General features: G+C 33.7%; 2 protein-coding genes across 5 annotated transcripts in view; one reads left to right on the plus strand and one right to left on the minus strand.

Annotated features, from left to right (window-relative positions):
- Positions 1 to 2,015, plus strand: part of LOC138326799 (four and a half LIM domains protein 2-like) — an 89,382-nt gene extending 87,367 nt beyond the window's left edge. For all 4 annotated transcript variants that reach the window (XM_069272807.1, XM_069272802.1, XM_069272816.1 and 1 more), the window contains one exon: positions 129 to 2,015. In XM_069272807.1, coding sequence (XP_069128908.1) covers positions 129 to 277 — 149 coding nt within the window. In that variant the 3' untranslated portion in view covers positions 278 to 2,015. The remainder of the gene's footprint in view (positions 1 to 128) is intronic.
- Positions 2,016 to 3,512: 1,497 nt separating this feature from the next.
- On the minus strand, positions 3,513 to 11,700 carry LOC138326866 (E3 ubiquitin-protein ligase XIAP-like). Its single transcript, XM_069272857.1, has 4 exons — positions 9,110 to 11,700; positions 8,734 to 8,911; positions 8,467 to 8,595; positions 3,513 to 8,353 (listed from the first exon to the last, which is right to left on the minus strand). Exons 1-4 carry the CDS (start codon positions 11,348 to 11,350, stop codon positions 8,157 to 8,159), a joined length of 2,745 nt encoding a protein of 914 aa, XP_069128958.1. The 5' UTR covers positions 11,351 to 11,700; the 3' UTR covers positions 3,513 to 8,156.
- Between the last annotated feature and the right edge of the window lie 739 nt (positions 11,701 to 12,439).

Here is a 12,439-nt window from a genome sequence, read left to right on the forward strand (position 1 = left end):
TTAGTATCCTATTTACAATACCTTGTATAATTATAAGGGATATAACTAAAAAATTTAGTTGATGCTTTAAGTACATTGTATAACAGTAATGACACACTAAGGTACTTATCTTTTTTATTTTTATATAGGCTTTGGAGGAACTAAATTCATCTCTTTCGAGGATCGCAACTGGCACAGCGACTGTTTCGTGTGCAGCAAGTGTGAAGCGTCCATGGTTGGCCGCGGCTTCTTGATGAACGAAGGAAGTGTGCTGTGTCCTGACTGTGGCCGCAGTTAAACAACTCTTTAATAACTCTTACATTAAACTGTAGGCCTGTGTCAGGTCGTAGTCGGGTGAGTTTAGGGTAGGATGCAAAACTTTCACAGCCATATCAAGGACTGAAATGTTTATATTAAAAAATGATAAGAATACATGCAAGAATTAATGTAAAGAGATAAACACGTTCCTGCGTTGGTAGATAAAGCCAAGTGAATCATAGAATTGTGCTTGGTATTACATCCTACCCTGAGCTCACTATAAGAACCAAGACATGCCTTTGTGTGGTTTCTGAGGAGTGTAATACATGACACTACCTACAATATGTATAATACTGTCCATTTTAGAGATTGATATTACAACTGTTGATCCTTATGTAGTCACACACCTGTTATTTATTTTTCTTTTTTTTGTGTGAGTTTTACAGTATTTAAGAAGCTGACTTAAGAGATTGAAGTTGTACCAAATCAAATTATTTACTCTCGGATTTTATATTAATCTTGATAGCATTTTATTGTCTTCCTTTTTTATCACATTTACATGAAATTTGACCGCTATCAGTAAAATTTTAAATTACAATGAAAAGTTTTTAAAAAAATATTGTAGTTGTAGTTCATACATTTTTCAGTCATAGTGAAGTTTCATAAAATTACATGTATGTTTTTTTCTAACATAAGAATACTATTTAAAGTGGTTTTTTTCTTTTATAGGCATTTATTTAAGCATTTATTTTAGAATAAAATTTAGATTTCTAAATCTTTATTTTCACTTCATTGCATAAAAATACAAAAAAAAAAAAAAAAAAAAATGGATAAATAAACAAGGATGTATCCTTGGATTATGTCCTTTAACAGACACAGATAGTTAATTGAGAAATCAAATGTTACCTGCCAGAATTGTTTAATATGCATAGATGAATGTTCTTTTCCTGTAATGTTTATAAAACTCTACAAACTTTCCACTGCCAGTGCCACAGCAATATATATAATATATACTTTAAAAGAACATAGTTCTTCTGCTAGGATGTATATGCCTTAAAGAAAGTTTAATCATTATTTTATTTTCTATATGTTTTCTGAATGTGTTGGATTGTAATTTCTTCTTGATTAGTGTTAACATTGTGTGTCCATATGACATATGATGCACTTTGTTTGTTTGAAAAATGTTTGTATGGAGAATAATATCACATTATTTCAAAAGAATATATACAAGTAATATACCACATCTATCACGGAACAACCTGTACATATTTTAGATCGCTGTAAGTTACCATCAGTCTGGTCTGTTTGCTTATATATGAAGTTTTAACCACCATAGGTATAACATATAATTTACTGACATCAAAGGGAGATAACACAGATGACAGGTTATATCCTTGTATTAAGCTATTTACCCACTAAAACAAGAGTCTTCAGGCATTCCAGATATAAAAAATCATCAACTTGAGAATCGAAATTGAAGGAGAATGATGCAGATAATTAAAGTTTGTATTAATAAATCAACTTAAAACTGATGATCTGTACAGAATATTTATATGTGTAATATATTTGTTTTCCTGCCATGCACTGCCTTTGTGATATAATAACTTTTAATATATTCAAATTTATCATACCAACATATCCAAACTAACAAAACCTATTGTTTTTTACCAACTCTTTCAATATTAGTTTTTGGGTAATCTTGACAAAGCCATTTTTTACCCACTTTCTTTTTATTATTTTTTATGAGTAAACTAACAGAAACTTTATTTTACTCACTTTCTCTTGTTTTGGTTTTTGTGTAACTTGCATCAGGTCCAGTTTAAAGCCACACTATACGTAACTATCAACAATAATTCAAGTTAAAATTCACGACCAAGATTATGTTAGTATTTGTAGATTGTAGTTAAAATTAAGAATATATTATAGAATATTCATTAATTGTTTTTTTTGATAACTTTGGTACACGATACACTGTAAAACATCCTTCATTTTAAACTGGTCGCCATAGAAGTTTACGAGTATTGCCGACGAAAGTCGGAAAGTTCATGACCCGTTTTCGGAAGAGTTCGGACAGACGTTACTTAGTTACAGTAGTCACATGACGTTCTCATCTCGGCAAAGACGTTACATTGTCAGGGATAAACTTTGTTAGGACATAAGTGGGACTCACACCTAGCGATAGTTATATATTTATTTTGATTTTTAAAGGATAAATATTACCCGAATCATTATCGCTCATTCTTGACCTTCCGATTTAGTCACATGTCTATGCATGATTTACAACAGGATTTTTTTTTCAAACATTTCCTTCTAAATCAAGAAAATACGAAGAAAGATACGGATATTGGGCCTTTAAATAGGATCTGATTCAATACCTTTTTATCCTGTAGATCCATGTAAGTTTGTCCTTATCTTTAATCCTACACTTGTTTCCTCCTAAACTTTAATATACATCAAACAAGTTAATTCTAAAATATTTAACCCATGAAAAAAAACCTCTTTTAACTGCTTTTGCAAAATTGTTTGTTGATGTTTAGAACTATATGTATATGCAAATTTTGATTGTCTAAATGTTTGTTTACTGGCTGCTGCTGTTGTTAATTATCAGCTGATAATGATGTTGTTGATGTTTTTGTCGGTTTGGTATTCTTTTTGTTGATGGAATATAACAACAAAATACATTGTTGTATGTATAAATATTAATGTATAAATTTTGTTTTAGTATGCAAATAGACCATTAATTATTTGTTAATTGAAAAAAGAAATATAGATTTGATATTATAGAGCTTTTATTCTTTACAAATCCACTACAAAACAGAAGATAATTTCATGATGGAAAAAACATTTAAACACAGTAGATCAATTGTATACAAGGCTGCCGTGGTTTGCTGTGGAAAGCCGGATTGTGGTTAAGCCATTGTTTAATATTTGTGCGATTACCTTCTGAAATTTTAAGTAATACTAGAAAGCATGTTGAATTGTTGTTTTATTTCCAATTGTACATAAAGAGGAGTTTCATTAATATAATATTTAAGAGTCAATTAGTGACTATATGCATTAACATAGATAGGGTATTTATTTTTTCAATTTCATGTGTTATTTATATTTAGTTTTAATTATCATTTCATATTAGATTCTACATGTATTAAGTCGAGAGGAATGAAACACATGTTAACATGTATTTCGGAAAAGGAAAATAGTTTTAAGATATGTTGATTCAATGTTGAAATACATGCAGAATAGTGTTTAACTAGCGTTCACAATAATGACATAGATGTTTCATTTTCGTGTATAGTCAGACGTTAAGGAATGTTATATAAATGCATGGTAATAAACACTTTAGAGTTTGTTCCTGGAGTGACAAAGGCCAACAGTCATCTCGGTCATTTTTCTTTGTTTCATTTTCATGTGTAATGTAAATTCATTTATAGACTGCACGTCTGATAGGGATTGTCATAGATATTACTGATTTTACTTAACTGAATCAGAAATGTTTAAGGTTTTTGGTGTCCCTAAGTTGAACATGAAAAATATGGGGCAAATGTTTGTTTATGTATAAACACAGAGGCCGTTGTATCTAGTCTGTTTAGAGACACACAGAATCTTCCCATGTACTTTGTGACCTGTGTGACATTGATACATACAATGAGAATCTCCAAATATATATTGTTAGTAGTCCATACTGTTCTGTGTGAACACTGTGATAATCTAGTTAATAGAGTTTAATATGTCCTAGACAGTTTCTGTCACTACATCTTGTAATGTCAATCTTGTGTCTCCTTTAGATTGGTGAAATGGAAACTCACATCTTCGCTGTAAATTTGAATAAAATGAATAAAGAAAAAGGGAATACAAGACTGACTTTATAAGAGTTACTTTCCCTTGACTTTATAAGTGTTACTTCCCCTTAACTTTATAAGGGTTACTTCCCCTTGACTTTATAAGGATTACTTCACCTTTATGAAAACAAATACAAGAAGGGGGACCTTACTTAGTCTGATTTAGGTAACATATGTCAAATGTTTAAGCAGCAATGTCAAACATCTTGTCTGCCAAAAGGTGATCACCAGTATATAACTTTTGAAAGATCAACTGAATCCAAGTGAAGACTATTTGAGATGCACCGAAAAAGGCAAATACAACTGTCTCAAAGAGAGACTACATGTATATGGTGTTTTATGGGAGATTGACAAGGTATTTTGTCATGAAATACAGACATGATTTGTTGACTTAAGTGACAGTTATGTTTCCATAAAGAATGTTGCCATGGAGATGTTGTTCATTGTCATGGAGATAGGGTATATCTCCTTGGAAAGGCATATTTATTTCCCAGCACAAGTTGCCATAGAAACAGAATATGCTGTGATGTTGGTAGCTTAAAGTCAGGGTCGGTTGACATGAAGATACACTAGCCCTGTGTGAGTTAATTGTCTGTGTTGGTGGTGTTTGGTCTAAACTTTACCTAGTTAAGCATTACCTAACATACATATATGCATTACCCACCTCTAGACATGGTGGCCGTTAACTCAATAAACTATGCTTGCATATGTTACGAGTTTGTTTTGTTATTTAAGTGTTGTTCTTCCTTTATTTTGACTTCTTGTATGCAATTTATTGCTTTGAGGTGACAGTGATATGCTGGAATGCTTGGTCTTGATCGCGGGATTCTAGCTCATTTATAGTGCTATACTGTCAAAGACAGTGAAAAGCACACCCTACCTACATGAGCACATTATACTGACAATGGGCAAACCAGTTGTCCTATCGGTTTATTCTTAAGCACTTAATATTCACAAGCAGGAGAAGAAATACCTATTGATATTGATTGTAACGTATCTCAACCAGGTTCAAATGGCATTATCACTGGAGAAAACACTTAACGGTGGACCAAAAGGGGTGGGACATTGATGTTTATCTGATGAATTTGAAATCAAAACAATATAAGAAGGTCAGAGGTCATGTTAGCTCCAAAACCAGCAGGATGCCGTTGTTTTAAATCACAGTTTAGCAACAATTTTTGTATTAAAACATTGCTGGTGATACTGGTTAACAAAATTATATAAGATTCCTAAGAACTCCATTACTGGTGTTTCAGCAAATGAAAAATAAAAACTAATCAAGTGATGAAGCTGTTAGTCCAGTAAAGATAGTGTGTTAACCCGCAACAATGTTTTCTTCGTTTTTCACACAGATCTGACCTATATAGCTATCTGCTTATTGAACAACCAGGAACTAGTCATCTCGGTTACTCACTAATCCGTCTACACTAAATATTGTGCTCTATTAAAAAGTGTAGTGGGGTTTAGACATCGTGGTTTCCCAGGGTGAGAATGATAATGCTTTAACAAATTTATGATTGTAAGTTGTGTACAGGCAATCTTGTTGCTATGGTTACTAACAATCAGTACCCTTAGATCCAACATGTCACTTGAGGAGTAATACATGTACATGAGCACAAAAATGAGTGGGTCCCATCATAAAAAGGTGTTACATGTACGACTGTATAGAAATGGAAACGATAATGTTCAGTCCTAGCAATATTTTCAAATAAACAATGGAAAACACATGAACGTTATTTCATCAACAAAAACACGATTTATTGCTATGTAAACTTCAGTACATCTACTTGAACACTTAGATGAAACATCACAGTAAATATGAATCATTATATTATCACAGTATGCTTTGGTACACAATATTGAAAACAAATTGTAAGTGAATTTAAATTGTTTAATGTAAAAATTATAAAATTGTCTAACTGTAAATATAAATATATATATAGGTATATAAAAAGTATTCAATTTGTGAGTATATACATAAAGACGAAAACAAAACGTTGTTGGTTTGTTTAGTAGATCACACACAATTAAACCATTTTTTATCAATGTATGTATATCTAGATGGTAAAATCCATTCTGTATCCTAAATTACAAGATATGTTTGTAGTAATAATTACAACATTAATTATTATCTTTACTTAGATATAAAAAGCTAAATCATATTACATGCACCATTCATAAATAAGATTTTATATGCACGCATGCAGACAGAGTGAAGATATATATACAAAATATAGAGCTTTTAAAAAAGGCAATATATACCAACTTATATAACATATACATAATATAGAGCTTTTAAAAAAGGCAATATATACCAACTTATATAACATATACAAAATATAGAGCTTTTCAAAAAGGCAATATATACCAACTTATATAACATATACAAAATATAGAGCTTTTCAAAAAGGCAATATATACCAACTTATATAACAATGAAACTTAACATAGAAATAAATATCAACTTCAACTAATTAAAGTATAACAACCAATTTGATAACCAAACAAATATTGCAAAGCATGTATATTAATTGTGCCATATACATTCAAATCAATTAAAAACACATCAAATTAGCGAGAAAAGTATCGAATTCACATCATTTTTCAATTAAAACAAATATTGAATTCATGTGATTGCAAATTAATAACAAAACAAAAACAATAAAACTTCAGAAAGAAAGAAATATCAATGTTAAAATAATGAAAAAATAATAAACATTAAAGTTATATGTGCCGTAACTGGGCAAAAATTTTGTCATGTTATTTTTTCTTCATTAATCTATTGAAAACCACAAGGTTTGATGAATTAAGCCGTGAAAGTCATTCAAATGACTTCCGATGCCTTATAAATATTAGCTACAACACATACATTATGTACTGTAGAGTTGTATTTTATGCGTTAGGTATGTTTAGATGGAAAAATACCTGCAGAAAGCACTTTACAATTACTAATAACACTGTAAAAATGTGAAATGAAATTGTAGACCACAATCTGGCTTCATGGATTGAAAGCAGTGTAATTCTCAAAACGATGGTTACTTTTGGTAATGAATAACATATTAAAAGCTCATCTTGATTCTGGAGTATGAAAAATACGGTACATATAACTTTAACAAAACAAATTACAAATATTTTCAACTGATTGTGACATTTACTCGGTAATGTTTTTTTAATGAAAGTAGTAGGATTTGTGTTGTACTTCTCCATACTTGTGACATAACAGCTATTACTATATACTATATAAATATTACTAAAAAATACAAACTAGATCAAATAAATTGGTTACCATCATATCAAACTCGATATTCAAAATGGCAATGAACTGTTATTCAGTGTTCGTTTCTTCCCCGATGAATATTTTTGCAGTCAAACCATTTTGTCTGCTTCCTCCCCGATGAATTGTTGTTCAGTCAAGCATGTTTGTCTGTTACCCATCTAGATGAACTGTTTTGCAGTCAAGTCATTTTGTCTGCTTCCTCCCCGATGAATGCGTTTTCAGCCAAGCATGTTTGTCGGTTCCATTTCTAGATTAATTGTTTTTCAGCCAAGTATATTTTGTCGACTTCCTCCCCGCTGAATCATTTCGCAGTCAAACTATTCTGTCTGCTTCCTTCCCGATGAATTATTTTCAGCCAAGTATGTTTTGTCTGCTTCCTCCCCGATGAATTGTTTTCAGCCAAGTATGTTTTGTCTGCTTCCTTCCCGATGAATTGTTTTGCAGTAAAGCCATTCTGTCTACTTCCTCCCTCCCCGATGAATTGTTTTTTTCAGCCAAGCATGTTTTGTCTGTCTCCCCCCCCCCCCCCCACGGATGAATTGTGAATTGTTTCGCAATCAAGCCATTCTGTCTGCTTCCTCCCCGATGAATTGTTTTCAGCCAAGCATGTTTTGTCTGCTCCCTCCCCTCCGATTTCGCAATCAAGCTATTTTTTATTATCTCCATGATGAATAGTTTTGCAGCCATTCCATTTTGTCTGTTGTCTCCCCAATGACCAATCCATGGCCCGTACCTGTTCTTCTTGATGAACAGATTTTCACCCCAGACACGTTGTTACTGCACTCTCGTTAATGACCTGTTTTTCATCCAAGCCATGTTTTTACTGTACCCTGTATGACCTTTCCGCATACAGGGCACTTGCGGACAGCCTGGGAACAGACCTGACAACAGACGAGGTGAGCACAGGGTAAAAATGCAATAGAAGCATCCTCTTCCTCACAAATACGACACAGCTTTTCTCTTTTCAGTCTCATGTTTTCTTCCACCAGCGCTCGGAGTTCTGTAACAACAATATATAAATGTGTCATTATATGCATCAAAGTTTTTAAAAAAATCAATCAAAAATTAATTATCAGCAGATGTAATTAATTATGTAACCACTTTTATATATACCTTTCATTTCTTGATCCTCGGCGTTACTCGTTTCGTCATCCATGACTGTGATTTCGTCATCATTACCTTGGTTGTCCCCAAGACGGTGTATCTCATCCACTATCGTTACAGCATTTATAAGTTGTTGACCTAAGAGATAAAAAATAAATCTCGATGACGGAAATCGCAAGACAAATCCATTATCAAGGATGTCTGTTTTATGATCTTTTTTTTCCTACAAACGCTGTTATTGTAACACTTTAATACGATTTTCCGATTATTGCATACCTTTGTTGCGAAGACTCCTAAACGCAAGATCAATCTTTTCTTTATCGTAACCATTCTCCAATAGGCTCTGATATGCCGGCAGTGAATATTCTTCTATGCTCTCGGCTTTCTGACATCGTCTCTGGTGAACTGACTCATCTTTGGCTGGCTCTGTTTTAGAGACATTCCCTTGCTGTTGCTGTAAAGATAAGATATTTTTGTGCGTTTAATTGATCATATTCAATAGAGAAAATGAAGTTTATGTCTTGTAAATAAGCATTAGGTCCACAAGATTATAGCTTTGTTTTCCATAGATCAAGAAAGAATAAAAAACAGACTGATGCATACTTATTGAAAATATAAAAAAAAAAACTGCCAATTAAATGAAATGACTTACCTCTCTACTCAATTCTTCGTGCACCAATTGAATGAACTCAATTCCCTTATTTTGTTGTAAATAGGCACATTTTGGGAACCATCGCGCATGCTCAATCCATGGATCGTCACCATCCTCCCAGTTGCGTAATCCTCCACCGCAGAAAAAACATCTTGTGTAGTCGGCGTACCCGGCGTACACGAACCCCGCATCAGCCATTAACTGTGGGGCCTGGGAGCAAGACCAACCTTTGTAAGAGCTCATCCTTATGTGTAACACTGCAAATGCTGGGTACTTCGGTTTGTCGAAGTTGACGCCGAGTGGAATCAGCCTTTTCATCGTATTTGTGCTAACGCCTGTGCTTGATCTTTGTCCGTTTCTCGGAGACTGTGCGTCCTGTTGGCCTGTCCCGTTTGCGATACCATTTGTTGGCTGCTGGTTCGGTCTAATAGATGTTCCTTTCAACATTCGTTGGGCATCATTTGATCTAATTTCAGTGTTACTTGTTGCAGAATCTGCCCGGTGGCTTTGGTTGTGTGTTTGTATCGGTGATAGATAACCGTTTGGTCTGGTAACTGAATTAGGGCCTGGTCGTTGATGATTTGGTAAATGTTGATTGATAATTTGTCTATCTGTATGAGATTGTGCGTCATTCGGCGATCTGACAACTGGAAGTTCTCGTACTTGATGAACAAACATATTTCCTGTCGTTTGGATACCATTGTGTCTTCCAAACCTTGTATTCTCCTGGCTAGTTACTACTTCTTGCTCGGGTATCGAAGGATTTTCTTGCATGATATAAGTATCCAGTCTTGCATCATGTGGTTCTGCTCTTTCTTCTGTTTGCGGTCTTTGATTTCTCGGTATTTCCACCTCTCCTCGTTGTATTGGGAGGTCCGTGCGTCCTTCTCCTGTCACATGACTACACGTTGGCGACATCCGTCGGTGAATCGCAATAGGGTCATCACCAATGTTCCAGTTTCGGTATGTAAATCCACAGGAGTAACACTGGACTTCGTCTTCTCGTCCAGTGTGATAAAATCCTGCTCTCGCAAGGAATATCGGACTGACCTCTAAACGCCGCGAACTATTTCCGAATGAGTTAAGCCTTAACCATTCTATATGCATATTCGATGCATTTGAACTTGTGTTGCCATTTTCCAAACTTTGAAAATATGGGTCAAGACTTCTGGAAACAGGATACACCTGTATTGATAATGTTTCTGGGTGGATGCACAATTTTCCAATGATGTCTCTGAGTTTTGAATGCTGGACAGCCATCTTATTTCCATCTTGATCCAAGTTTTTCTCTGTTACTGTCGTCTTGCTCCAGTGCTTTTTGAGGGATTTGATGACTGTTGATTTTATTTTTCTCTCTCTGGCTCTTTTTCGTTGTTTCATTTCCTTAACATGGTTTCCTTTGTGAATGATTGACCATTGCTTTGCTTTCTTCAAAGATGACTTAAGGTCATTTACAAGACTTTTGTCCTTGTGTCGACCTTTGGCATTTGGCATTTGTTCCAAACAAACGCCTCCTGTTTCATTTGCTAAAGTCACCACATATTCAAATCCCTTACACTTCCGGGGCTTTGTCTTCTTCTCAGACTTGTTGAATAATGGAATGTGAGCTTTCTCGCATAATTTCCTGATTTCATCCCTCAATTCAACTATATCTCCACTAATTCTGCTTATTCTTTCCTGTGAATGATTTCGCGAGCTTCTTGGGAATACCGGCGGTCTGGGTATTCTCACTTTCGTTATCTTGCGTTTGACTTCAGACACAGTTCGTATTTCATTGCATTTTGTGTCTGGCATAAGTGCATGGGAACACTCAGCAATCCTTCGGGTGTCCACTTTTTGACCATTTGTGCAATAGCTGTTTCGTAATTGCTGTAATGAATTCTCAACTTTCTCCGTCAAAGTTTCTCTTGATGTATATGCGTTACGCCTTCGCAATTCTGTTGCTTCTTGAAACGGACGTTGTTCTAACAATCTCTCGGTGCAATGAGTCCCTTGATTATTACTCAGACTTTGCGAAGTAGTAACAGAATTGTTTTGTGATTGCCATATCGTAGTTTTCTTACTTGCTTCTCGTGGTGTATATTCATTATGTCTCTGTAATTCTGATGCTTTTTGAAACGGACGTTGTTCTACCAATCTTTCAGCGCAACGAGCCCCTTGATTCTCACTCAGACTAGTATCTTGGTGGTTGGTTATGAGCTCTAAGTTTATATTATAGATATTTTCTTCGGTATACGTCATGATTATTTCTGTAAAACAAAAAAAAGTTACATTTAAAGATGCTCCACCACTGACAAAAAGTTTTTTTCTCAATAAAAAGCAAAAGCAGATGAATAAGTATTTTTCTTCAATTACAAAAGTTACTTACTTTACACCATTACCACCATTGAATTTTTAAGTAGACATATATATATATAATGATTAAAAGCCAATTATTGTTCAAATGATGAGTATCATTTATGCTCTCAGGGTGTTATATATATATATATATTCCTGAAGAGCCATCATGAAATGGTGAATGTACAAGAGGAAAGTCGTTGACTTTTATTTTTTATATATTCAACTTTTATTTTTTATATATTCAACTCTACATGGACACGTACTTTTTTCTTGGTATATGTATATCGACACAGGAGCATAAAAGCATAGGCGATGGGAAAACAAAGACTCCAAGCGCTTAAACCTCACAGAAAATTGACATGCAAAAAAAACTATGTAATAAGAATCTTGAACAAAAAAAGCCCATTACTATGAAAGGTAATAATTGAGCCAATTTCATTCAATCATTTATTTAGTTTTGCTCTCCATCTGTGGTTGTCTGTATCTTTGGCAAATTAATTTTCTATTTTATTGTTGACTGTAGACAATGCAAATTATATCAGATAAAGTTTTAAACTAAAACAACATCAGCATCTCTATTAATTGCAGCTATCGCGCTTCATTTGTATTTAGACAACTATTTTAGTTTTAACTTGTACCGCTGTCTTGTTTTGAGGGATGTCTGACATTGTCGAATTGTTGATAAAATTGTTTTAAATTAAAATGCAAGAATTGGTCTTATAGGTTAGGATAGACGGATAGCACATAGCTTGGATAGTCTTGATTCCATTGATTTATTAAGGGATTATTTTTTTCCAAATTAATACACATAATTAATGCCTCTATTTAAACGCCACGATAATGTCAGGTTTTCGTGCCAATCTCGATTTTTTTTACAAAGTGGTATGAAAAATAAAAATTGGTCTATCAGAAAGTCAGATTTAGCATAAAAACACAGAAAAAAATACTTTTTTTTAATTGTTTAACTACAATGTTATGAAATTATGTAAA

This window comes from Argopecten irradians, chromosome 1, assembly GCF_041381155.1.
Source record: "Argopecten irradians isolate NY chromosome 1, Ai_NY, whole genome shotgun sequence".
NCBI lineage: Eukaryota > Metazoa > Mollusca > Bivalvia > Pectinida > Pectinidae > Argopecten > Argopecten irradians.